Raw genomic sequence first — 25,843 nt, 5'->3', positions numbered from 1 at the left:
GGTCGCTGGGGCTGAGGGCTGCACCCCGGGGGCTGGAGAGAGGGCGACCACCCCGGGGCCTGAACGTCCCCCCCAAGCCTTGACCTTGGCTTCACCTTGACTATGGAACACAGAAGCCAAGTCACCCGATCACAGCAAAGGCAATCGTTTCTGGATGAAGGAGACTGTTCAGAAATTCCTTGGTTAGGAACAAAGTCCAGGAGCATGGATCCCAGTGGCCACGTGGTCTCTGGAGAGCAGTCAGTGTGCTTGCTGCCATTCCTGTAGCTAATGTTTCTTATCTTCTTGTGAAAAGAGTGTCTGCATGGAAGGGGATGAAGCAGGGCTGAGAGGGTCTGGGGGATCCCCACACGGAGGAGCCTGAGTGTCTACCTGGCTGACCCCCGCCAGGATGCACCCCCCAAAGCCCGTGACACAGACTATTTCCCCCAAGGGATGGGCCTCCTCAGGCTGCAGCTCACCCCCCAGATGATTGAGGGGCTCTCGCAGTCATAATTAAGGGGAAGTTTATGAACCCCAAGCAGAAAAGTAAGTTTAATTATTTGCAAGTCAGAAGCTCATTCTCTCTGGGTGACTTATGACAGCCAGCCTCCAGCCTTGGGGATGAGATCGGTTCCGTTTTAGGCATTAAATTGATAACTTGACCAAATCGATTTCATTAGCGGCTCTGTCATACCCGCAGTTACTGATGGGCGCTCGGCCCCGGGAGCTGACCACAGCCCTTCGAAAGTGGGAGGTGGCGGCTCCATAGAGCCGGCGGCCTGTGTGGAGGCACTCCTGCCGGGACCCGCGCTCATCGCCGGATCTGTCCTCTGCCCCAGGAGACTCTTCTGGGTTCACGGGCCCGAGGCGGTGGGGGCATCCGGTGGGTCCCAGGCCCCTGCTTGGGGTGGGGTGAGGACCTGGTCCCTGAGCAACACGGATGCTCCTGTAGGGACAGCGGCCTCCGCAGGCGCACAGCGGATCGGAGCCGCTCCTGGATGGTGCGGTTCCGGGACTCGGTGCTGTGTTCACACTCTTGAGCACTCAGCCCAAGGCCCTCCGGCCTCCTCCCTCCACTTGCCAGGCTGCACAGGGGCAGGGCCCCCTTCTGTGTCCGTGTCCCGGGAGTCCGGGGCATGGGCTTTTGGCCCCGCCCGGTGCGGCCTCACCCGTCTGAGCCAGTCAGATGGTCCCACTGTGGGTCCCAGCGCATTAGCTGACCCACATATGACGTGGCGTTTCTGGGACGAGATGGGGCTGGCGCATGGGGCCATGGCCCCCACGTGGGCTGGGTGGTCCACGTCGCTCAGAAGGGAGCCCAGGCTGTCTGTCTGTCCAGCTCGGTGAGGCCTCGTCCCTCAGAAAGGCCCCGGGGGCCCTCACCGATGGGGCCTGGGGTGGGAGGGGCAGCCGGGCCCCATCCCTAGCATTGGGGGCTGGGCCTGGACGTTCCCACCGGGTCACCTGTCACTCGGGGGCGGGCTTTGCCCCGGGGTTTGCAGCCAACCTCTGCCTGTGGGCTGGCCCTGCCAGGGCCCGGCCAGTGTCAGACTGAGCGTCACCGGTGCCTTGGGGCGACCCTCCTCCCCCCTCTCCTAGGAGCGCTGGGGGCCCAGTGGAGACCACGGGCTCAGCAGGCGTCTCGGCGTCTCCTTGGCAACAGGGGCGTTTCCTTCCTCTGTCTTCCTGCAAGTGAGGCCAGGCTCAAATGGGAGGGCCGCGCGGCGGCAGCTTGTGTGGAGGCACCATCTCCATGCTCAGAGAGGCTCATGACCAAAACTCCCCTTGACCGGCTCTGGCATCACCAGCCTGGCGTCGGGATCCCGTGTGCAACCTCAGAAGGCCCGTCTTAGCCAGAGCCCTGCCGTGTCAGACTCAGGGCACCCACCTTCGCTGACGGGAACCCCAGCCCCACTGTGTCCAGTCCTAGCCTCCGTCCACTCTGCTCCGTGGCTGTGAATCTCCAGCCGTCTGTCCACTCTGCTGGGCGTGGAACCTGACCTCCCCTGTTGCAGAGGTCCTCAGTGGAACCTTCCTGACCATTTCCACATGCCTCAGAGTGAAAGTGTTCATTGCTTACTCGTGTCCGACTCTTTGCGACCCCATGGACTGTAGCCCACCAGGCTCCTCTGTCCATGAGATTTCCCAGACAAGAATACTGGGTGGGCTGCCATTCCCTTCTCCGGGGGATCTTCCCGACCCAGGGATCGAACCTGGGTCTCCTGCGTTGCAGGCGGATACTTCACCATCTGAGCCATGAGGGGAAAGGGACCTTTCCTTAGCACTCGCCCTCTGCGGAGCTGAGGTGCTGAGGCCTGGACACCTCCCCGTTTGGGTTCCTTTCTCACCTCCCAGGCTCACTCCCAGTCTTTTCCACGGGACTGGACGGTGCAGCGGGCCTGGGTGGCCAACTTCTGGGCTCCTCCTGCCCTGGAATAAAGCCCTCTCCTGGCGAGGAGCCCCCAGGGATGATGGGCCCGCGACATCACAGGCGGGCCCACTGGGAGCCGCCCCAGTGGCAGGGGCCCCTGTACCCCCAGCAGGCAGGAGGTGGGTTTCCTCCCCACGGTGCTGGCGGGAGGAGTAAATGAGGTGACATCTATAGAAGCAGAAAATAAATGTGGTTATTATTTTAAAGCAATTCCATGACGCTGGGCGCAGGAGGAGAAATACAAGATAATTTAAGATTCAGTGTGTCCCCTAAGGAAGCCAGTGACTGAATGGAGAAGACACACGACCAGGAGACCAGCTGGGCAGCCAGGAGGCCGCACGCGGGTCCTCCAGCGCGATGAGAGCAGGGAGCCCACCCCCACCTTCAGGAGGGACGCCCGATGCCCAGGCCAGGAAGAGTGGAGGGGTGACAGGCTGTGCGTTGGGTGATCAGGCCCTGCCTTGGAGGTCTCGAGGGTGGCTGAGAGACAGAAGGACAGACCTGAATCAGACCAGGGCTGTGAGCTCTGACCCGACCAGTGGAGCTGGGAACGCAGGGCAGCGTCTGTGAAGGTCCGCATGAGGTTCCTGGCCCAGGAGCTGCCAGGTCCCCTGTCCACGTGACAGGACCCCCGGCGCGGGACACAGGGTATGAGCCACCCCCGTGGGATGGGGGCATCTTAGTGGGGGGCAGCCAGCAAGTACCGGTGCAGGGTGAAGTGTGCCAGTGGGCAAACACGAGGATGTGTCCTGGGAGGGCAGGCTGCCGTCCTGAGGGCCTGGAGCTGCGCTGAGAGGCCCGGACACCCGTTCCAGCCCCTCTCCTTGTCCCCCCTCCCCAGGGCCCCTGAGCCCACTTCCTCCCACTCCTGTCTGCCTTCTCTATCTCCTCCCCGAGCGCCCACCACCCCCATCTCCGCCAGGAGCCCCTTCAGCACCCTGGTGTTGCCTCCCTGGGCTGGGCTGACCCAGCCACTCAGGGAGCCTCCTGAGCCCTGAAGTGGGTCCTCTCGGTAGCACTCGGGTGCTGTCACGGGTTCTGCTGGGGACACCGGGCCCACTCAGACCAGTAGGACAAGAGGTGGCTCCCACGCTTCTTGCTGAGCCCAGCACCCTGGGAACCTTTGGGAACCTCCTGAGCCTCACCTCCACAGAGGGTTTCAACAGACGCACACTCGGGGGGGCGACAGCCTCCCTGGGTGATGGTGCCTGACTTGGACCCCTGACCTAGGAAGTGCTCAGCACACGAGGGTGACCATGAAAACAGGCACACACACACACACACACGCACACATGCATGTGCACACACTCCCTACACAGGCACGTACAGTGGTCCTGGTTGGCTGGTCCAGGAACCGACCGTGGAGGGCGTGCCTGATCGCTGTAGAGACAGTCACAGTGGGATCGGCTTAAGAAGCCCTGCCCTGCCCCTGACCAGGAAACCTCACCTGCCCCTGCAGGCAGATGCCCCCAGGACCCCCATCTCCCCCCGCAGCCTGCTTCACTCCTTCCAGGAGGCGGAGCTACAGGGTGTAGCACCGGGCTCCGAGAGATGGCTCAGTGTTGGTGGCCCTGACTCACGGGGCCACCCCTAAATCAGCACCCGCACTCCCGTTCTCTCAGGCTGCCAGGCGCCAGGCGATTCACGTGCTCCTCCTCCTTGCTCTCCAGGAACCCGGTGAGCTCGGCCAGACTCCCTTTACTCCACCAATGGGAAAGCCGAGGTCCAGAGCGCAAGCGCATCCGGGCTGTGCGGGGAGCCGGGTCCACTCCCAGACTCCTGCCCCTCCTGACACACAGCGGGGTGGCCTCCGCAGCCCAGGGTCGTGTCCCTGCGGAGCACGGCCCTCCAGCAAGGCTGTCCTGCAGGGGCTGGAGAGCAGCCCTTCCCCTCCTGGGGACAGCGTCCACGCCTGCCCAGCCTCAGGTCACAGCCTGGCTGGGACCGGGCCCCTTAGGGGGAGTGTGTGACCGTCCGCCACATGGGGAGGAGGACCTCACTTCCTTTCTGCACCCTGCAGGTGGGCAGCAGGGAGGCCTATCGAATTTGGTGGGTCAGGAAACTGAGGCCAGGAGCTCAAGTCAGCAGACGACAGATGCAGAACTGTTTGGAAGAGACAGACTTGCCCCAGCCTGGAGTGGAGAGGGTGGAGGGGGTGTGGCCAGACCAGGGGAGGCGTGACCGGGCCAGAGGGGGCGTGGCCAGACCAGGGGAGGCGTGGCCGGGCCAGAGGGGGCGTGGCCGGTAGGAGGAGCGTGACCACGTCAGGGGAGGCGTGGCCGGGCCAGAGGTGGGGTGGCCCTCTCTGGGAGGCGAGGCGGGGGCCAGGAAGATAGGCAGACGTTGTTCCCACGCGGAGGGATTCGCGGTGGGTTCTGATGCCTGCGTGTCCCCAAATCACGGAGACGCCCTCGCCGGGCACCCTGGCTTGTGGAGGGAGGGCAGAGCCCTGCTGATGGGAAGGTCGGCCTCAGAGAGGTCGGCTGTCACTGCAGCGCCACCCGGCCCACTAGACAGGTACACCGGGCTCCACTTGGAGATCAGGGTCTGCTTTTATGAACCCTGGCGGTTATGAAGCTCTTTCCTCTCTGGCCTCTCGATTCTGTTTTCCCTGCTATGCCCAGAAGGCTCTGGAATAGCGGCCGTGTACATGGCTCTGGGTAGGGGAGGTTACTTTCCTCTGGCAGGCACACCCCCTGCCCCCTTCCAGCACATTTCTCCCTGTGCACAGAGGGAGGAGGCGAGGGCTGGTCCCTCTCCCGGTCACACTGCCTTGCCCTCTTGGCCTCTGATGGCCAAGTCCCCCAGCTGCTTTCTGTGGTGTAGTCCCCCGCAGGTCCTTTTTGTCATGGATGCCCAGGCTGCCAACAGTGTAGGGCACACCTGGGAGGCCCTGTGGTGGCAACTAGGCCTGCGTTCTGTCCCTCTTCCTCCCTCCCGGGATGAGCCTGGCTCTGTGCCGGAGGGCGGGGTCTCCTTCACTCCCTGGAGTGGCTCCAAGGCCAATGAAGTCTCCTCAAATCCAGCACAGACCTCGAGATGCCCACAGCCCGCCCGCCAGGCTGCAGGTCCCAGAGCTGGAATTTTATCAAGAGCAGTTGCAAGCTGATGGTCACAGCCCGCCCCAATTCGGAACACGCCGGAGTCTGCTGTTTGGAGATCCGAGCGGATTTCCCTGGAAAGGGGGGCCTTCAGACAAGGGTCTTCTGGAGCCCCGAGCAGGGTTCTGCAGCTGGGCCTGGGGGCAGGAGCAGAGCCTGGCTCACAGACCCCGGTGGGGGTGAAGGCAGGTGGCTGGCAGCCTTCCCACGGGCTTGGCCGGGGATGAAGCAGTAGCTACCGGTCAGGCGCTGCTCGCCTGCCTGGGGCTGGGCGTCAGGGAGCCTCCATGGGGTCCAGAAACGCCTGGAGGGCTCTCGCCTGCACGTGGTCACGGGGCCCGCCTCCCGGGAAGGAGGCCCTGTCACCACTTGTGCCCTGAGCTCTGTCTCTGCCAGCCACGCCGGCGAAAGCCCCTCCCAGGACACCGCGGCCAGTGAACAAAAGCCGTGCTTATCAAAGGAGTTTCTCTTTATTTTCATAATTTAGCTGAATCAACACAAAGTCGAATCCTGTAAAACAAGGGGGAAAACGCAGCAACACATCAAACTCCCAGTCTCTGCCCACAGAAGGTGTCTACACCCGCTGTCGAAAGAAACAGGCGAGGGGGAGGTGGTGGGGACGCTGGCAGGCAGGGCAGAGGTGCGCCGGGCCGGGGACCCTCCCGAGGCCTCCCTCCCCACTCCTGGAGTGACCGCGGGCCGAGGAGCCTGGGGCCAGCCTGGGGCGAGGCAGCACCCCGCGGCCGCCGCCTCTGTGGTGAGAAACGCCACCCCCAGCCATCTCTTTCACCCCAGGATACACGTGCCTGTGAATCTGTGGTGACCGAAGGTAACTAAATACTCATGGACGTTGGAATGGGTCTTAAATAAATGGAGCTTCTCTCCTATCTTTAGTCTATGGGTGGCTGGAACAACTTCTATATAGTTTTTTATAACTTTTTTTTTTTAGTATCATAGACCTAGCATAGCACGCCTGTTAATTGGACTCTTAGGTAGTATACTTCAGCTGAAACTCAGGAAGATAACGGGGCCTGGCGCCTGGTGGCCGGGGGAAGGTAAACGTAACTGTCCCTTATCCGTGGGGCCTGGCGACCCCACCTCGCAGGAAGGATGCGGGAGACGCGGGCTCGGCCCGTCCCCCACCGTCTCCGCCTTCTGGCATGAAGGGTGAGATCACAGGGGGCGTCCGACTGGGGAGATGAGGTCGGCTGCCAACTGCCCTCCAGGTCTGCGAACGTGAGAGGGGTAAGAAAACAGGAAACAAAACTGGTCGGAACAGGCGTGATCCAAGGACTGGACACTCCCAGGACGGAGGCCGAGGGGGCAGACCATGCAGCCCAGAGCAAGGGAAAGGCCACCGGCCCTTCTGTGTCACCGACCAGCGTGCCTGTGCCCCCTGGCCCTCAGCCCGCTGCCCCCGAGTCCTGCCCCCTCCGCACACTGCGTGCCCCTATGTCTGGGGGTGCAGGTCCCCAACACCCACCCCAGACCCTTTGGGAGGCCCCTGTCTCGGCCTGCCTCTCAGGGACGGCTGGGGCTGCCACATGAATTGTTAAATAGGATTTTCTACAAATATACAACATATAAAAACTGTTAAATATATAACTTTCGGCTTTGCAAAATACATTTAATGATCTCTTTCAAACAAGTGTTACTTTCGCTTTCTTTAATTTGCTTTCTGGAGCTAAAGGGCGGTCAGATGAGACAGCAGTCATGGGAGACCCAACATGCTCTTGCGGATCCTGGATTGTCCCGCTATCTGAATGGGGCGGCGAGAGGCGCGTCGCACTGGTTAAAACAGAAAGTGATTTTAGTAGGAGAAGGTCCACCTAAGTACAGAGGAGCAGGTGTGCGCGGCGGGCTGTGGTCCCCGGCAGGCGCGCCCGCGGGGTCCGCGTGGGGGCATCACGGGCCACGTGTCCTCTGGCCGCGTCCTCCGGCCGCGCGGGGCGGGGGCGGGGCCCGCAGTGTTCGTGGGGCGGGGCCGCCCCGGCACGTCTCTGCCCCCGTGTACCCCCCGTCGAACCCAGGGACTCGGATGGTGAGGGCGAGTCCACGTGGAAATAGATTTTGCTCTTTGGTCTATTGGATATACTGAAAGGATAAGAAAATAAAAGCGATTCGGACAGTCTGGGGCTCGAGGAGAGGCCACGTCTGCGTCCGAGACTCAGTCCTCCCGGCACCCGGCGCTGTCCTCCACTCTCGGGCTGGCAGGGCTGCAGCCTCGTCCTCCTCCTTCTCCGAGTCCACGCCGGGAGGGCGGCCAGGCCAGGCTCCAGGGGTGCCCAGCGACGTGGCCCCGCGGTGTGTCCCCGGCCTGAGTCCTGGGGGAGGCCGGACAGACTCAGCGCGGGCTGCCGAGGGAGCAGGCTGTCCTTACAGGCTAGAGAAATGGAGCGCGGGCGGATGGCAGCGGGTAGGTGGCGTCCACGACGGGCCGAGGACCGTGGCAGAGCTGTGGACTCTCCAGGGAGCCGGAGCCACTCCTGGGGCCCCTCTGGGGCTGTGTTTGTCAGGAGACCTAAGAAGCAGAGAGAGGAGAGCCATCAGCCTCCACACATACCAAGGGTCCCCGTCGGGAACAGCAGGAGCCCAGGGACACCGCGAGGCTGGCTTCTCCCAGACAATGTGCTCGAAAGACGCCAGCAGACCTTCTTAAGGACAAAAACTAGTTTTCAGAGCCAAACTGGAGGAGAAAGCTATGCTTGTCACAAGAAGTCCCTGGGAACACCCTCTCCCTCCAGGTGGGGCCCTGCCTCCCACCCTTGGCCGTGACAAGGGAACATGCTGGAACTCTCAGCTGCTGGTGTGAACTGCCTGTCCTCCGCCCTGTGCTGGCCAGGTCCTTGGGTCTGGGCAGCATTGACCTGTTTCTTTAACCGTGTACACAGCAGGTGCTACATAATTGCACAGAGGAGAGCGCTGGAAACAAGGGTGCCTCACCCCCACAGAGCCCCTGGCAGGACGCAGAACTGAGGTGTGCATGCTGGTTGATGGGTGCACAGCCCCCCAGGCAGCACTGGGGCGTCTCGGGGACATGACACAACATGCCAGGTCAGCGCCGTGAGGGGACAGGGGTCCCCAGCCTCTGCTCTGCAGCGGGAGCGTCACGGGTAAGACAGTGGACAGAGGATAGGGGCACCCCCCCAGCCTCCCACCCAGTGTCCACGCCCGCGCCGGGCCCACCCACTCGGCAGGACGGGGCCTCCCAGGGGCTGCAGGAGCAGGACTGGTGTGGGACCCCAGGGCTGTGGGCACGTGTCTGAGTGATAGATGCCCCCGAGGGGGCTCCACGCGCTGCTGGAGAGGGTGGTGAGCACGAGGGCAGGCAGCGGGGGAGAGGCTTGGAGCCCCTCTGTCTCCGCCGACTGAGGCCCAGCCCAGGAGGGGGCGGGGAGCAGGGCTGGGGTGGGAGGCATCCTGGGCTCACTGTCCAGACTGGCACAGGGTCCTGGGGGGGGGTCACTGTCCAGACTGGCACAGGGTCCTGGGGGGTCACTGTCCAGACTGGTGCAGGGTCCTGGGCTCACTGTCCAGACTGGTGCAGGGTCCTGGGGGGGTCACCGTCCAGACCGATGCAGGGTCCTGGGGGGGTCACTGTCCAGACCGGTGCAGGGTCCTGGGCTCACTGTCCAGACCGATGCAGGGTCCTGATTGCATGCTTCTCCCTATCTGACCAGCTGCCCATCAGCCCTGGGACCCTGACCCTAATCCACAGCGAGCACCCCTCCCCCAGCTCTCCCGAGTTTGACAGAGGCCCCCGTGCGTGTTGTGCTTGACACAGGAGTCCAGGAGGGGTGGTGACCCTCCACCCTCTGCTCTGCTGCCCACAGCCCAGGGCAGCTGCCCCTCCCTGACCTGTCCAGTCATGTCCACGACTGAGACCATCCAGCCTGGTCACTCATGGGCTAGCTCGAGGGGCTAACCAAGAAAGGATGCTCTGAACCCACTTTTTCTTCCGTATAAATTCTTATTCATGGATAAATGGGAAAACACTGGAGCATAAAAAGAAAATAAAAATCTACCCACGTTTCCGCACCTGAAGGTAAATATTTTGATAACATTAGTGCATTTCCTCTGCACTCTGTGACAGCTCACATACTCTGTGTTACAGCTACAATGAGGCCGGGGCTTGGCGTGAACGCTTGCGTCGTCCAACACAAGCCTGCAGCCTGTCCGGGTGGTCAGCGACCCCTGGCCACGTCCATGCTCGTGCGCCAACCCCAGGACAGGTGGGCAGGGGCCAGACCGTCTCAGCGTCCCCCCTGAGCCCCACCTGGGGGGCTGCTTCTCACGTCTGCGAACTCAGACAGCAGAGGCTCCCACGCCCCGTAATTCCACCAAAAAGAGGCAGGGTTTGGTTGAGGACTCGTCTTCACTCCTCGTACCGGCCAGGAGTGGAACACGCTCACCAGCGGGGTCCTGGTCACGCGCCTGTCTGTGCCAGTTCGTCTGGCCGGGCTCTGCGTTTCTTCCCGATCTGAACAAGGACGTGTGTTTCGTCACCCGCAGGCCTGCGAGAGGCCCCGGCACGTGCCCCATGGGCCTGCCGCCCAGCTCGGTCCACCCGCGGACCGAGCTCGGTCTGGGCCGTGTTGTGGACGCCCAGGTTTTCTTTTCTGGGAGGGGAGCAGGGCTGGGAGTCCATTGGGGACACCTTCATGGCTTAAAGCGACTCAGTCTATATACCATCCTAGGGCTTGTCTCAGGGGGTCCCCCATCCTCAGGAGGCCCCCGCTTCCCCCCACACCCCCTGGCCTCTGGCTTTTCCTGACCTTGGGCGGGCAGGTGGGTGGGGCAGGAAGGACACCAGGCCCCTGTCCGTTCCGACCAGTCCCCCCGACACGGGCCCAGCCAGGACGGGGGAACACGGGGACCCGCCCAGCTTCCTCCCAAGCCCAGAGAGTCCCCTTCCTTCTGCCGCAGGGCCCAGGCTGCGTGGCGGAGGGAGGCAGACCCAGAACCACCAGAGGGGGGCTGCAGTTGGACAGGCCAGGCCGGGGCTCAGCGGCCCAGGCCTCGGCCTGACCATCAGGAATGGATGGGCAGCCCGACGTCCTCAGAGGCTGTGTCTGTCTGGGACAAAAGGCCTGGCCCACCCAGCAGCACCCATGAGTGGGGACTGCCAGCTGGTCCCGAGGCTCAGTGACGGGGAGAGAGGCCGGGGAGTCGGGTCTGCAGCCCGGGAAGGCGGTCAGGAGCCCGGGGACCAGCTGCGGCGGGGCTGACAGGGCCCGTCTGGCCGCAGAGATGCGTTTCCAGGCGAGGGATTTCATGGCCGAGACCCGTCTCGGGGTCCCCGCTCAGGGCCCTGCGCTGGTCCTCATGGCACTCGGCTGGCCCCCGTGGGCGGCGGGAGGCTGCTCTGCTGGAAAGAGGGTCCTCTGGTTTCCAGCATCCTTCCCTGGGGACAGACCCCTCGAGACAGTAGGCCAGACCCCCAGGGACCCCTGGGATCTCCTGGCGGGCTGCCCCCACACCTGGGGACCACATGCCTGAGCTCTGGGGATGACAAACGAGAAGGGAGGCAGACCTGAGCTGGGGGCCTCAGCCCCAGGGCCCCTGCCTCCACCTGCTCAGGGACAAGCAGAGTCAGCGACCGGGACCCCAGGCTTGGTGGGACTGTGGGCTCCATTCCTCCAGGAGCTCGGGCAGCTGTCTGTCTGTCTCTGGAGGGGGGCATCCGGCCTGGGGTCCCCTCCATGTCCATGCACCTGGGGGTTGGTCTGAGCTGGCATTGTGGACCTGCTCGCATTCCCGTCTAGGTGAGTCTCTCCCATCAGCCGGGGAAGCACGTGTTCCGAGGTGATGAGTTGGTTTTTCTCAGTGTTTGGAGACTATAAAGCTTTGTTCACAAAACACAGGGACACTCTCCAGCTCCAGGAGTCCACAGAGCTGTGTTCTTGGTTCCTCTGAAAGTTCCCACTGCCTTCCAGGTCTGGATGAATCTTCTGTTCAGGAAGCTCGGGGTTCTGGTTTGAACGCCCTGAGCAAGAGGTCTTGATGAAGAGCAGAGACACGGAAACAATGACGGGGCCACAAGATGACGGCGGCGCGCGCGTGAGGCCTTGACCACGACGGCTGTTACCGCGGAGAAAGTACAGCCTGGGGAGAGGCTTCCGGAAAGGCTGAGCACCGTCCCTCCACACCCAGCCAGCCACGTGACCGCGGCTCTGGGACTGTTTCTTGACCTCACACATGAGGAGTGTTGTTAACTGAGCCCTGAACCTGGGAGGTCCCAGACACCCGAGGAGGGAGGGACATGCTCATTCCCAGAGGGGCGCAGATGCTCAGATGTGGCCCCCTCTGCCCAGGCGTGAGGGAGGCGGCCACCTGGAGACCCAAGTCCTGCTGAAAACTCACAGCTGCGGCTGATGCCTGGGGCAGACAGGGCAGAGACGGGACACCGCAAATGGCGGGGCTGCAGACAGAGGCCAGGGCAGCGCGCGGCCCGGGGACGCCTGGCATGAGACGGCGGGGCCCCCTCCTCGCCCGCCCCTTGGGGACCAGCCTGGCTGCCCCGATCGCAGCCACTGGTCACCGCGGCTGCCCCCACAGCTGTCTGTCCCCACCCCACTGGCACTTCCCTCTGGGGCTGCTGGACACCAGGAAGGGGACAGCCATGCCGCCTCCTGATATTTAGGGTCCCGAGTGGTCAGGGAGCGAAGGGCTTCGTCCCCTGGAGCCCACAGCCCCCAAAGGTCACACAGAATGCCCCAGACCAGCAGGGACACCCACGATGACACACAGCAGGCATGGCCCATGCCTCGGAATCTGTCCTGGAGACTGTGGGCTGCGGTGGTCTTGTGGGACCTTGCCGAGCCAGTTCTGAAGGGCCAGGCCTCCACGGTGCCCCTGATGAGAGAAGCCAGGGAGGGGAGGCAGCAGGCAGGGGCAGGGAACGCCTGGGTGGGCAGCTCTGTCCCTGCCCTGCAGCCTCAGCACATTGCCCCTCATGCCTACGAAGCAGTGTGGGGTAGACACCCCCGCTTCCGCGTCAGGGGATGCAGACCGCCGCTCTGCACATCACGTCCCCAGGGCACCCCCGGGCCCGGGTCTGGGGCCCCAGCCGACGGGGAGAAGCTGGGTCTGACCTCAGGGCCCCCTCTCCAGCTACCCTCACACCTTGGCCCCTGGCCACGCCTGCCCTCCTGGGCTCAGCACTGGCCGCGGGTCTCCCCTCCTGGGGTCTCTGGCTAACAAAGCTGCTGTGTGGCCTCAATCACCCCAAGCCGCTGGCCTTCCACGGCGGGGGGAGGCAGGCCCCACCTCTGGCCGGGCTGGTCAAGAACTGACAAAGGATGGGAGGGCGGCCAGCACCCAGCCCGAGGCAGGAATGTGAGTGAACTGGACAGTCAGCTCGTCTGGGTCTCAGCAGCCTTCCCCCGCATAGCAGACCCTGCGCGTTGGAGGAGAGGAGCCGATTCAGCACCCACTCACCGGGGCGGGGATGCTGTACCGGTCAGTGGAACAGGCCCTCGGAGGACAAGCGATGTGAGCGTGTGTGTGTGTGTGAGTGTGTGTGTGCGTGTGCGTGTGTGCGCACGCGTGTGTGAGTGTGTGTGCGCGTGTGAGCGTGTGTGCGCGTGTGTTGTGAGCGTGTGTGTGAGCGTGTGTGTGAGTGTGTGCGTGTGTGTGTGCTCGCGCGCGTGTGTGAGTGTGTGCGCGTGTGTGTGTGTGCGTGTGTGTGTGTGTGTGTGAGTGTGTGTGTGTGTGTGTGTGTGTGAGTGTGTGTGCGTGTGTGTGTGTGAAACACCGCGCGGGGCTGATTGCTGGCGTGGGCGTCCCAGTGGAACAACGAGACGGAGAAGACGTGAGAGGCAGCGCTTATAACACACCAGGGGCTCCTGGGGCCACTGCCTACCTCGCTCCCCGCACCAGTCCTGCAGGCCGTCTCCCCAGGAGGCGGTGAGTGCCTGGCCTCAGGCAGAGGGAGGCGGCAGACAGAGGCCTCCACTCCGCCTGGGGAGGCCGGGGCCCCGGCAACATCCTGTTCAGCTGCTGCCCAGCTCCTGCAGGGGTGCCCCCCCCTGGATGGGGCCCCCAGGCTGAGACGGTGGGTGGACCCCCGCCCCAGCCCCCTCCAGCTCCGCACTGGGCGGTCCTTGACCTCCCCACCTGCTCAGCTGCCCCCAGCAGGACCGGATCGGCTTTTCCGAAGGGCGGCTGGACCCAGGCCGAGTCCTCAGGGGGACACGTGTCAGCAGAGGGTGTGGCGGCCCCGCCAGGTGGCTGTCAGTCAGGGGAGCGTGGGGAGCAGGCCGAGGATCCGGCCACACCCCTTCTGGCTCAAATATCTAACCACATCCATCTGTTAAAAGGAGCTTCACTGAGGGACAGCTCACAGCCGAGGTGCCCTTTGACGGGGTCAAGTCTGTGGTTTGGTCCGTTCAGAGCCGGGTAGCCATCACCACGGTCAGCTTGCAACACTTGCCAACATTCCCCAGAGTACACCCGTCAGCAGTGACCCCCACCCCCATCCCATCCCAGGGAGCCCCCAGGAGAGGGGTTCTGCGTCACGGGGCAGGTGTATCTAACTTTCTGAGCAACCGCCAGCCCGTTGTCCAAAGGCGCTGACACGTGCATCTCTGACTCTCTTGATGACGCATTGCCCAGCACTTTCCAGAAAGGCTGGCGAATTCACACGCCTCCCAGCATCCTTTGTGAGGCTTCAGAGTGAAGCTGAAGAAGATGGGACCCAGCCTGGGAGCCCTGGGAGCCGTGCCCGTCTGTGCCGTGACCCCTGGGATGGAGAACCTCTCCTCACTCGTTCCGTCCACATTTCATGCTTTAGGAAGGTTCTGCCCCAAGCTGCGATTCTCCCCGTCTGCCTGCTACCCACTCCCGGGCTGGGAACCAGTTCCCGCCGGGCAGGCCCCCAGGCCCACCTTCCACTGGCCTCAGTTCTTGTGGAGGGGAGCCTGACTTTCAGAAGCTTGGGGTATCGGGGCTGCCCCTGAGGATGGCCCAGTGTCAGCCTCCCGGTCACCGGGTGACCTCAGCTGTGAAACGGGTGACGGCAGCCCACGGGGACCCTGGGGACCCCGGGTGTGCTCAGAACAGCATCAGGGGTGTCCGCCATCATCGCTGCTGGTCACTGATCATGTTCAGGCTGCTGGACCTTCAGTGTCCTTCTTCCTCCTGAACTCAAATGCCCACCTGGACCGGCCTTCCGCCAGCTCATGGTTTCCGGTGTCTTGTTTTATTCTGTAATCCATAGGAAATTTAATTTGGGATGAGGGTGAGGTAAGGACCCCTCTTGAATCTCCCCCAAATATAAAGCGGGTGTTCTCAGCACCCGCTGTCGTGGGCTGCCCCTTCCCCCGGCTCCCCTGTCCGTGGCACCGACATCTGGCTTCGTGCTGGCCACGTGGTCTGGTCCTTGGATCAGAAAGAGCGTCGGAAGAGTGAACATCCTCGTGGGTGGTAACTGGATCCTGGGAACTTCATGGAGCAGCGTCCTCTATGGACTCACGAGCTGGGTGAGTGGCAGAACCAGGCTGCAGCCACACTGCCCAGCGCTGGTCCACTCGCAAAGCTTCTTTACCCCTGTGTCCCTCCCCCACGGGAGGGGGACACTGGGGCACGTCCCAGAGCCCTGTTCCACACTGTGGCTGAGTCCCAGCCGACATGAGACGTGAAATCATTCTGTGATGTTCCAGAAAAGTCTCATCGGAGATTTGATTGAAACTGTATTAAATCTAAACACCAAGTTGGAAAGGACAACGCCATAATATTTAGACAATCCCTGCCTTATCAAAGTGCGTGACATCTTTCTTTTCATCTCTGCGAGTCTCTGTAAGTTTCCCATGGTGAGGCTTCGTCATGATCTTTGTAGGTGTTTCTTTTCACGAGACTCATTCCCCGTTGTTTCGTGTTTGCTCCTGCCATTGATGGAGCTCTCCTCTCTCTCACTTTCATTTATTAACTGTCATGAAACCATTACGCTTTCTACACATAGCTGCTTGGAGGTAAGAATACAAAGGCTCTTTTCCAGTCTCTCCTCCACGAGCCAGTGGGCATGTTTCTTCCTTAAAGCTGCCTACACACGTCACCTACTGTTTTCACCTCCTAAATGACCCATGTTTAAGGGACTGCTGACTCTGTGCCCCAGGCCTCAGGACTGATGAGCCTTTATTAGCCTCGTCTGGGGTCGGCAAACTCACGCTACCATGGGCCAGTTAGTGTACATTTTCAACTTTGCAGGTTGTAAGGTCTCTCTGCAAAGACTCAGCTTTGCCATTGCAGTGCGAACAAATCCCAAGATGATCAGTTCAGTTCAGTCACTCAGTCGTGTCCGACTCTTTGCGACCCCATGAATCGCAGCACGCCAGGCCTCCCTGTCCATCACCATCTCCCGGAGTTCACTCAGACTCACGTCCATCGAGTCCGTGATGCCATCCAGCCATCTCATCCTCTGTCGTCCCCTTCTCCTCCTGCCCCCAATCCCTCCCGGCATCAGAGTCTTTTCCAGTGAGTCAACTCTTCCCATGAGGTGGCCACAGTACTGGAGTTTCAGCTTTAGCATCATTCCTTCCAAAGAAATCCCAGGGCTGATCTCCTTCAGAATGGACTGGCTGGATCTCCTCCCTAGACGATATATAGGTGAATAAGCCAGGCTGTGTGCCAATAAAACTTTATTTACAAAAATAGGTAGGGGGCCGGATTTGACCAGCAGGTGGTAGTCAGCTGACCTCTGATCTAGACCAGAGCTTGCTCCAGTCTGTGACAGTTTAAGTTGCAAGTAGAGGAACTTCTATGCTCCTAATTGGTCTAATTTAACAAATTCTTTAATTCGTTTTCAAGGCACTAAGGTGATCCTCCAGAGTTTAGGAAGTACCTGTTCACTTTCTGTAAGTAATAGTGATTGCATTTTCTCATATCAAATGGTTTTGTGAGTGCCTTTGCCAGAACTTCCAAAAAGTAATCAGTCCTGGGGGGCTGTAGGCCAGCCTCATGACAGCCGCCGGCCCTCGGCCCAGTAGGGCCCGGGTGGGGCCCACGTGCAGTGCAGCGTCAGCCCTGGCTCCAGGGGGACCCTGGGTTCTGGGAGGGCCCGCCTTCTCCTCCAGGTTACCCTGGAGGGCTGCAAACATCGCTCCTGTGACATCTTTCCTGAGGAATAAATACAGGGTTTGACTGCTGTCTTTTTCCACATCTTCTGAATTAGAACACGTGTTATATTTGATCTCCTGACAGAGCTTGTTGTCCTACCTGATTCTGAAATATTAAAGTGTATTTGCATCTCATATAGATCTACTGTGTGGTGGACTGTTCTCGGTTCTTTTGAAGGCCTGGAGAAATCAGCCGGCTGTCATCTAATGTCAGTGCCAGCGTAAAATCACCTAATCAGCACTCACCCCAGGGGCAGGGATCCCCCGAGAAGCCTGTGCGCACCGGAAACAATGCTGGCTCCCAGAGGGCCTCAGGCATTGGCTAAAGGAGCTCAGTGCTTGGCAGGGCACCCAGCCCACATCACAGACTCAAAACTCTCTACCGAACAAAAGGACTCTCTGCGAACTTTAACTGTGGGGACCTTTCTGGCATCAGGGTTTCACCAGCCCCTAAAATGAACAGGGTCATTTACTGCATCTTCCAATCTGGGGAAGAGACACATATGTGCAGAACGCTTTCAAGAACATGCCAGTTAAAACATCTGGAACCTTTACTGGAAAACAGTAACCTTTGGTTACTCTTGTTAATCCCCCTGCCCCCAGAATACGATGTATTTAATCAGATTTCCATGGGTCGTGATCAGCGGCCCAGCTATGCACATGCTCCTGAATAATCTGAGGCCCCATTACAGGCTGATTTTTCTTTCCCCCTTTCAGGTTCATGTTCTAACTTTTAAAAAACCTACATGACAGAAGTAAAATGCATTTTTATAGTTTTGCCAGAGATGCAACGATCAATCCCCTGCCTTAAAAAAATCATTAATATTTCTTTTTCATCTTTACAGGTGTTCTCCTCTCGTTTTGAAGGTGGCTTTTTCTATAGCTTGGGTTCTTCATTTTTGTTCTGAGCTAAAAAATAAAGGTATTTAAGCCACAGTGTGTTGACGAGTCCATCTTCCCTGTGCCCACAGGTGCCCTGTGCTGGCCTCATCCTAAATGAGATTTAGCAATAACTCAGACGTGCACACTGTATCGTCCAGCAAGTGCCGGCCCCACATAATGCTGTTCACGTTCTCACTGTCTCAACCCTTACAGCAGCCCTGGCGGGGCTTCCCTGTGGCTCAGATGGTAAAGAATCTGCCCGCCAATGCAGGAGACCCTGGTGCAATCCCTGGGTCAGGAAGATTCCTTGCAGGAGGGAATGGCCACCCATTCCAGTGTCCCTGCCTGGAGAATCCCATGGACAGAGGAGCCTGGTGGGCACAGTCGCATCAGGAGTCCCGGAAGGACTGGACAAAACTGAGCGACTAACACTTTGACACTTTCCGAGCAGCCCTAGGAATCAGAGAATAGCATTTTGCCCATTTTTATATATGCAGAAATGGAAACGCAGAGAGCAAGGCCACGCACTCTGAGTTAAGCAGATCAGGCTGCTCTGCCAGGGAACTTAGCGGGAAGACTGACCTCACACTTCAAATGAGTCAGTTCTTCCCATCAGGTGGCCAAAGTATTGGAGTTTCAGCTTCAACATCAGTCCTTCCAATGAATATTCAGGACTGATTTCTTTTGGGATGGACTGGTTGGATCTTCTTGCAGTCCAAGGGACTCTCAAGAGTCTTCTCCAACACCACGGTTCAAAAGCATCAATTCTTCGGCACTCAGCCTTCTTCATAGTCCAACTCTCACATGACTACTGGAAAACCATAGCCTTGACTAGATGGACCTTTGTTGGCAAAGTAATGTCTCTGCTTTTTAATATGCTCTCTAGGTTGGTCATAACTTTCCTTCCAAGAAGTAAGCGTCTTTTAATTTCATGACTGCAGTCACCATCTGCAGTGATCTTGGAGCCCCCCAAAATAAAGTCCGCCACTGTTTCCACTGTTTCTCCATCTGTTCGCCATGAAGTGATGGGACCGGATGCCGTGATCTTTGTTTTCTGAATGTTGAGATTTAAGCCAGCTTTTTCACTCCTCTTTCACTTTCATCAAAAGGCTCTTTAGTTCTTCTTCACTTTCTGCCATAAGAGTGGTGTCATCTGCATATCTGAGGTTATCGATAATTCTCCCGGTAACCTTGATTCCAGCTTATGCTTCTTCCAGCCCAGTGTTTCTCATGATGTTGCTTTCTATAAGCTTATGTTAATCAGCACATACAGGTTCCTGTGACACTCCCACTAGTCTGAACTGTAGTGAGTCATTTTGTGTCAGTAATGCTATGCACATACGTGTCAATATATGGCGCCATATTGTTCCACTTTAACCATTTTACGTGGACTTACCAGATGGCTCAGACAGTAAGGAATCTGCCGGCAATGGAGGCGACCAAGGTTCACCCCTGGATGGGGAAGATTCCTGGAGAAGAGGATGGCTGCCCAGCCCAGTATTCTTGCTTGGAGAATCCCATGGACAGAGGAGCCTGGCGGGCTACATTCCATGGAGTCACAAGAGTCAGACGTGACTGAGTGACTAGCTCATTCCACCTACTGACTTCTCTTCCGCTTCATTTGCCTCGTGTCTTTATTATTTGCTTTTAAACGTTTGCTTGTAGGCGTGCCCTTAGAATGAGCACATATTGGACTCTTAGAAACACCCTGGTGAGCCTCTGCCTTTACAGGACTAACCCGTTCACACCTATTGTCGCCCCCCAGGCTGCAGATCTGTCTCGGGCAGCATGCTCCGCACAGTCTCTCTTTCTGCTCCTTTCCAGGTTCTTTTCCTTACACACAGCCTCACTTGCTTTTCCTTCCACGTTGGTTTAGAAGAAATCATGTTCTTATTTCTCCTAGTGGCGGCCTTGATGGTAATCAAGTGCACTTTTAATGATTAAGCCATTTCCTCATGATGGATGTCCCTTCTTCCCACAAAGAGACACTCAGTGACTTTTCCTCTGCAGCTGCCTTCCTGCAGCTGCTGTCAAATTAATCAGAAGTTACAAATCAGTTTATTATTACACAAAAATATTCTTCATCATATATGGAGTACATTAAATAACAGTGTTGTCAATTTTGTGTTCAATTGTGTAACCACCATCATAGGAATAATTTATATCTAAAATGTAGTTAATTGGCATCCAGTCACCACTGACCTTCCTACCTACGACCTATGGCCTTTACAGTCATCAGCCACTCATTCATATTTCTTTGACGGGTTCCAGGGCATCTTTTATTGACTCTTTCAGGAGTGGTACACCTCTAAATTCTTGCAAATTTAAAACTGTCCTTTTTACTTCCTTTGTCCCAAACCACAATCAGAGATAGAGCTGAAGTCACACGTAAAGGGGGCCACAGAGGATGAGATGGCTGGATGCACCACTGACTCAATGGACATGAGTTTGAGCAAACTCTGGGAGATGTGAAGGACAGGGAAGCCTGGGGCGCTGCAGTCCACGGGGTCGCAGAGAGTCGGACGTGACTGGGCGACTAAACAACAGCGACGCATAGAGCAAGCTATTTTTCGCCGAAGCCTTGGAGCTGGCGCTCCTTGTCCCTCTGGTTCTGGGTCTCGTAGGCTCAGAGGCGGCCTCTCTGTGCCTGTGGAGGGGGGTCCGTGGGCTTTTCCTACAGTGTTTTTCTCTCCGATACGACCTGGCAGATTAGAGACTTCCCCTTCACTCTACCAAGTCCAGATACTGCCATGGATGGCCGAGGTCCAGATGCTTTTGCTCTGCCTTAATTCGGGGCTCCGCAAAGCTTCTTGACAACCCTCTCTTCTCACCTGCACCTGGCCTTCTTCGCGCCATGTGGCTTCCCCCAAGGGCATCCACTGCCACAGGCTGGGTTTCCGTCCTCTGTCCTCATAAATTCCCTCTCTTTGGCTTAATTTCCTGCATCTCCTCTGAAGCGTCTCTTGGTTTGAGATGGGGCCACGCCCCTGAGCTGGCCCTCTGCGGCGACACTCTGTCCTCCGCAGCTTCTGTGCACATCTAAGTCCACTCTGATGCCTTGGGTCCCTTTGTGCTCAGCCGCTACTTAGTCCTGCAAACTTTTGGGTGCTTGCCTGCGTTTCATCCCAGGCTGCCATTTCCTCCAAGCTCTTTGCTCCTGGGTCACAGAGGTCACAGCCTCTTGTATCTGTTTGATGCCAACAAGCAGATGGTTCCCAGAAGCCTCACATTTACTGCAGAGCCTATTTCCAGAGCTAATCTGCCTTTAAGTCTCCAGAAAGCATTCCCTTCCACAGAGAGCTGGCGTTCTTTTACAGCCTTCTGTTTATATTTTAGATGTGATGCTTTTAAGATTCCTTTTTAAACAGGCAGAGGCTGATCCCACCTGGGAATGTCTCAGCGGGCTTGGGATGAGCAAGTTTGATTCTCTCAATTCTTGGGGTTGTGGGAGGCCCCGCCTGCCCCAGAAGGTTGGGGTGATATGCAGAGACCCTGAATCTTTGTTGGACCCCAAAGGCAGCTCCGGGCGGGGGGGGGGGCCTGTTCCCACCTGGGAGGCCAGGTTTTCTGTCTAAACGGCAGACTTTTGAGAAGGAAGGATGGAGGGGACATCACAGCCTTGTGTTGGGCAGGCTTCTCCTGCCCCAGACGACAGGCTCTTCTGGTTAACTGTGCCCCCGCCAGGGGCCTCACCTGCCCGCTGGCATCTTCTGGTCCTGCTGCTGGAGCCATGTACTCACAGAGGGAAGCTTCCCCCCGCCCCCGCTTCCCCGCCCCTGGTGGGCAGGCTCCACCTCGCCCGCTTGTTTTGTGACCGCAGCAGGGTCTCTAGGTCCAAGGTGAGGTCCAAGCGTGAGGAAGAGACCCCAGGCTCCATACCTGGGAGTGGCCTTCTCCGTTATCTCCCTTTCCCCACACCCCAGGACCTGCGAGGTGGGCCGGGGGCGTGCTCCCCTCCCACAGCTGAGGAAGCTGAGGCTCACGGAGGGGCAAGTGGCTTCTGCAAGGCCGCCTGGGCATCACACCTGTCACGCCTGCAGGCGGAGGGAGGGGGTACGGACCTGTCTGGGCATGGCCCCAGAACAGGGCTGGACAGAACAGGGGGGCTTGGGAAGTGTGTTCCCACACGGATCCAGGTGAGCCTGAGCTCACACTCTGGCTCAGGGGGTGACGAGGGGCGAGAAGACTCAGGGGCAGGACCGCAGGGAAGACAATGGTGCCAGCCCAGCAGCTGCGCCACCCTGTGGACCTGTCCAATGCGGAGCTGGCATTTACAGTGATCTAGATTGAGACACAAATCCTTCTAGTTCATTTTTCAAGGCTGATCTTCAACAAACATCTGTGCCAAATGTCGTATTTCACGCCCACTGCGGCGCCCAGAAGCCATCAGAGCTGCCACGTGGGTGGCGGGGCCGGGCGGGGGACGGGGGTCACACCTGGCCGCAGCGAGAGGGCAGAGCCGGAAGACATGACCACAGGGCAAGGTTTGGGGCGACTAGACCCCGGGCACGAGGGTCAGGCCGGGGCGGGCAGAGTGGATGCCAGGGGCCTGCCATTCTGCATCGGAACCAGAGCCGCGCTGGGTTAGGAAGAAGGTCAGCACCCTGATGACTTCTGCTGTGCTCACGCTGACTTAAGTTCCGTCTTGGATATATGATCTGACTTTTCACAGAACAGTAAAGAAGGATCAGGCTTACCTTTGTCTTTTATGAAAAAAATAAACCACCAGGCAATGAGATGCCGTGTGTAAGATTACAAGGACATCGTAAACCAGCAGGAAGAAACCGTGTTTTTGATGACTTTGCCAGTATTTCTGCCCAATTAGTTCATGAAACGTGGAAATGACAAACAATATTAATTCAAGCAGCTCTTCTGGGAACTGGGGATGACTCTGAACTTCATCCATCCTTATCGAAAGCTCACGTGGACAAGATGAGAACTTGCGCGCTTGCAGGACCTCAGGGTAGAGGGCCAGGGGGAGGTGGAAGGCCCTGGGCAGCTGTGGCCAGCGTGCAGGCCGGCTGAAACGGGCAGTGTGCTGGGAGAGATGCCTGCTCACTCTAGAACAGCTGTCCCGATCATCAAGAGGGCTCTCTGCAGGTTCCTCTGTGGGGATGCACACTCTCAGGCTTCCCTAAGGATCGCAGAGATCTGCGAGTCTTTGGAATTCTCAGATTCCCGCCCCCACATCCATCTGAGTGGTGGGACTCGGGTACCTGGTCAGTGCCTGCTGCCCCCATCCCCGCCCCAGGTTCTACAGACAGTATTCTCATCCGTTTGGCCAGCAGCTACTTGACCTCACATTCCAAGCACCGGCCATCCCTGCAGCCCCTGAAGCTGCCCCTCCAGGGGTTCCTAAGGGGTGCCTGCTGACGCCCTGAGATCTGGGGGCCATGAGTGCTGTGCCCCAGTGTCCAACACAGAGCCCACAGGGACGTAGGGCAGAGGGGAGGAGGCACTGGCGATACTGCGAACTGATCATGTGACCCAGCGGCCTGTGCGGTGCGAGGGGAGGGCCACCCCAGGGCCGGCTGAGTGGGTGGAGCTCAGCTGGCCCCGACCCTGGCCCACTGCTCTCTAGCAGGCCACCTGTCAGCTCTGTGGGGTCAGGAGCACCCAGCCCCACGAGGCGGCCCGTCCAGCGCCCGCTGGCTCTTTCCACTGGACACACTTACTCCCGTTTCGACCCTTACCACTGAAGCATTCAAAATCGAAGAACAGCTGTTCTGAAGAACACGGAGGCTCGCAGCACAGTTACGGTAAAGAGCCCCCCACAGGAAACACCCCCATCTCAGAGCGCGCCAGGAGTGCCCAGGAAACACGCTGGGCTGGTCAGACCTGCTCTCTGGCTTGGGCGCGTTTCCGCTGAGGACATGAAGCCTATCAGTGCTCGCGATGCGATCGTGCTGGGCTGCCATCTACGTTCGTGTTTACACACGGAATCTATTAAAATGTCCCGCTATTATCGCTGTGATGAATAGCAGTGATTCGAATGAACGCAGAATGGATTGCAGACAGGGATCGGAGTCACGACGGGGTATTTCTCATTGTTTGGCAGAAGGAAGAATAGGTGAGGCGCAGGCACCATCTGCTTGTCTTTTGACAGGTTAACCCCAGACCTCCTGCATGAAGGCCTCTCCCCCTTGGGAGGGTGTCTTGTGCACGGTGAGGAGGGCTGCAGCCTGACCTCCTGCTGGGCAGCTGGGTCTGCACGGACCCCAATCTCCCCCTCCACCCCTGTCTCTCTGCTCCAGCACCTCCCAAGACGCAGCGAAGCATCTGGACCCAGGACCAGGTCAGAGGATGCCCAGCGGGTGCTTCTCGGAAACAGAAGACACAGGGAGCAGGCCCAGGTGCTGCTGAGTCCTCAGGAGGAACCCTGCCTGCCAGACAGTGCCCTGGGGCCGGTGAGCCCTCCCACCGAGCAACTTGCCTGCTGGGGCTGCACTGGGCGGGGTGGGGGGCTGGGAGGTCCAGGAAGAGCCCTTGGCGCACAGGGCAGGTGGGGCCTCTCGGGGTCCCAGGACACGCGCCTGGAGGACCAATAGGAATTCAGGATGGCCCACCTGGAAAGACGGCCCAAAGGCGGCTCACTGCGGCCTCTGCTCGGCAAGGCCACTTGTCACCTTGCTCCCAGCTCAGATATCAGTTTCGCTTCTTCATTCTTGGAAGAGCAGTGGGAAGGTGGTGATAGAGGATGGGATGGTTGGATGGCATCACTGACTCCATGGACGTGAGTTTGAGCAAGCTTCGGGAGTTGGTGATAGACAGGGAAGCCTGGCGTGCTGCAGTCCATGGGGTCGCAGAGAGACACACACGACTGAGCGACCGAACGGCAACAAGGCTCAGCGACAAGTGCTTCCAACTGCTGGGCAGGCCCGCTTGGGAGCAGAGAGGAACATGGCGTCACCAGCCGTCTGCAGGAGCCCTGGCCGGGACAGGCCCGTCTGTGGAAGCCCACACCCAGCAGGCGGCTGGCACCCGGACGCCCTGGGTCGTGAGACAGGCCAAGCGTGTGTTCCTCCGTGAAGGGGACGGAGTGCACTGTTCCCAGGGCCCCGGGTGGGCTGACCTGGGCCGACGGTGGACGGATGGCCAGACAGTGGGGGAGAAGGCCTTCAGCTGTGAAGGGAGCGTGGCCTGCGGGATGCCGGTTGGGGGACTGAGGCACCGCAAGCAACGCCCCCCAAAGCCCTGGCCCCGGGGAGGCAAGGCCCTGCCACCTCGACCGGGGAAGGAGCCCCCTCCCCAGGGAAGGAGGGATGGACTCACACGGGAGACAGCAAAGCGGGGCAACGCCCGCAGGCACTGCGGCTCGTCAGAAAGGCGGCAGGAGTCCCTGGGTGCCCAGGGGCCCGGGGAGCCTGGGAGGGTCAGGGGGCCCTGGGGACAAGACGGAAACCCAGAGCCCTGCTGGGCTGCACTGTGGGGCGAAAGAGAAGGCACGCCGCTCCCCCCCACCCCAGGGAGGCTGGGGATGGGGCGAAGGGCGCAGTGCAGGCCCCCAGACCCTGAACCGCATCCTTCACCCAACGCGGGGTCAGCCACCCAGAGCCGGATGTCACCTGCCAGGACCTCTGGGCTCCCCTCCAGGACCACGGCCGCCACCTTCCCTGCCCGGGGGCCTCCACGGTGCCCCCACGGGGATGCTGCCCACCTTGTGCTCAGTGAGTCTTGGTCCTTCTCATCTGGGTGCGGCCAGGCCTGCTGGGTGCGGCCGGGAGGGGTCAGGATGGGGTCACTCGTCCTGCAGACACTCACCTCTCCTCCCTCCCCTTGCACCCGGCGTGTGCCTCTGGGCCTCCTCCTGGGCACCACAGAAGTCTCCCTGCTGCATCCTGGGATGGCTTCCCTTCAGGCTTTCCTGGGGAATCCTCACGGCGCTCCACTGCCTGACTCCTGTGCGTGCGGCGTCGCCCCGCAGCTTTCTGGAAGCATCTTCGGCGTGGCCCACACTGTCCTCCACGGAGGAGCCCTCTTGGGGCCTGTCTGGCCACTGTGGATTGTGCTGAGGATGCATGGTGTCCCGGGGTCCCTTCATCCTTCACCTCATCCCCGTGGACCACTTCGTCCACAGCCTCCGGAGGACGGGGCTCCCGGAGCAGGGAGCGGGCCCACGGCTCCTGAACCCGGGAGGACGTCCCGGTTACGGACTCCAGGCTGGCGGCCCCCGCCCCACCCGTGAACTCGGGGCTGGCGTGGAGATCCACTGGGTCCCCGCTCGGGAAGGTCTGGGCCGCTGTTTTCCAGCTCCGAGCGTGTCAGCTGAGAAGGCAGATCCACTCTGATGTCTCCATCTTTGTAAGTGACCTATTTTTTCCCTCTGAGTTTTC

General features: G+C 59.6%; 1 protein-coding gene across 2 annotated transcripts in view; it reads right to left on the bottom strand.

Annotated features, from left to right (window-relative positions):
• Window positions 1-5,965: 5,965 nt before the first annotated feature.
• The window catches only part of TAFA5 (TAFA chemokine like family member 5), a 179,560-nt gene continuing 159,682 nt past the window's right edge, over window positions 5,966-25,843 (bottom strand). For both annotated transcript variants that reach the window (XM_004007052.5, XM_042247899.2), the window contains exon 4: window positions 5,966-8,035. In XM_004007052.5, the coding sequence (XP_004007101.3) occupies window positions 8,027-8,035 (9 nt within the window). In that variant the 3' untranslated portion in view covers window positions 5,966-8,026. The remainder of the gene's footprint in view (window positions 8,036-25,843) is intronic.

This window comes from Ovis aries, chromosome 3 (assembly GCF_016772045.2).
Source record: "Ovis aries strain OAR_USU_Benz2616 breed Rambouillet chromosome 3, ARS-UI_Ramb_v3.0, whole genome shotgun sequence".
NCBI classification, from domain to species: domain Eukaryota; kingdom Metazoa; phylum Chordata; class Mammalia; order Artiodactyla; family Bovidae; genus Ovis; species Ovis aries.
This window is presented reverse-complemented; position numbering and strand designations above follow the sequence as displayed.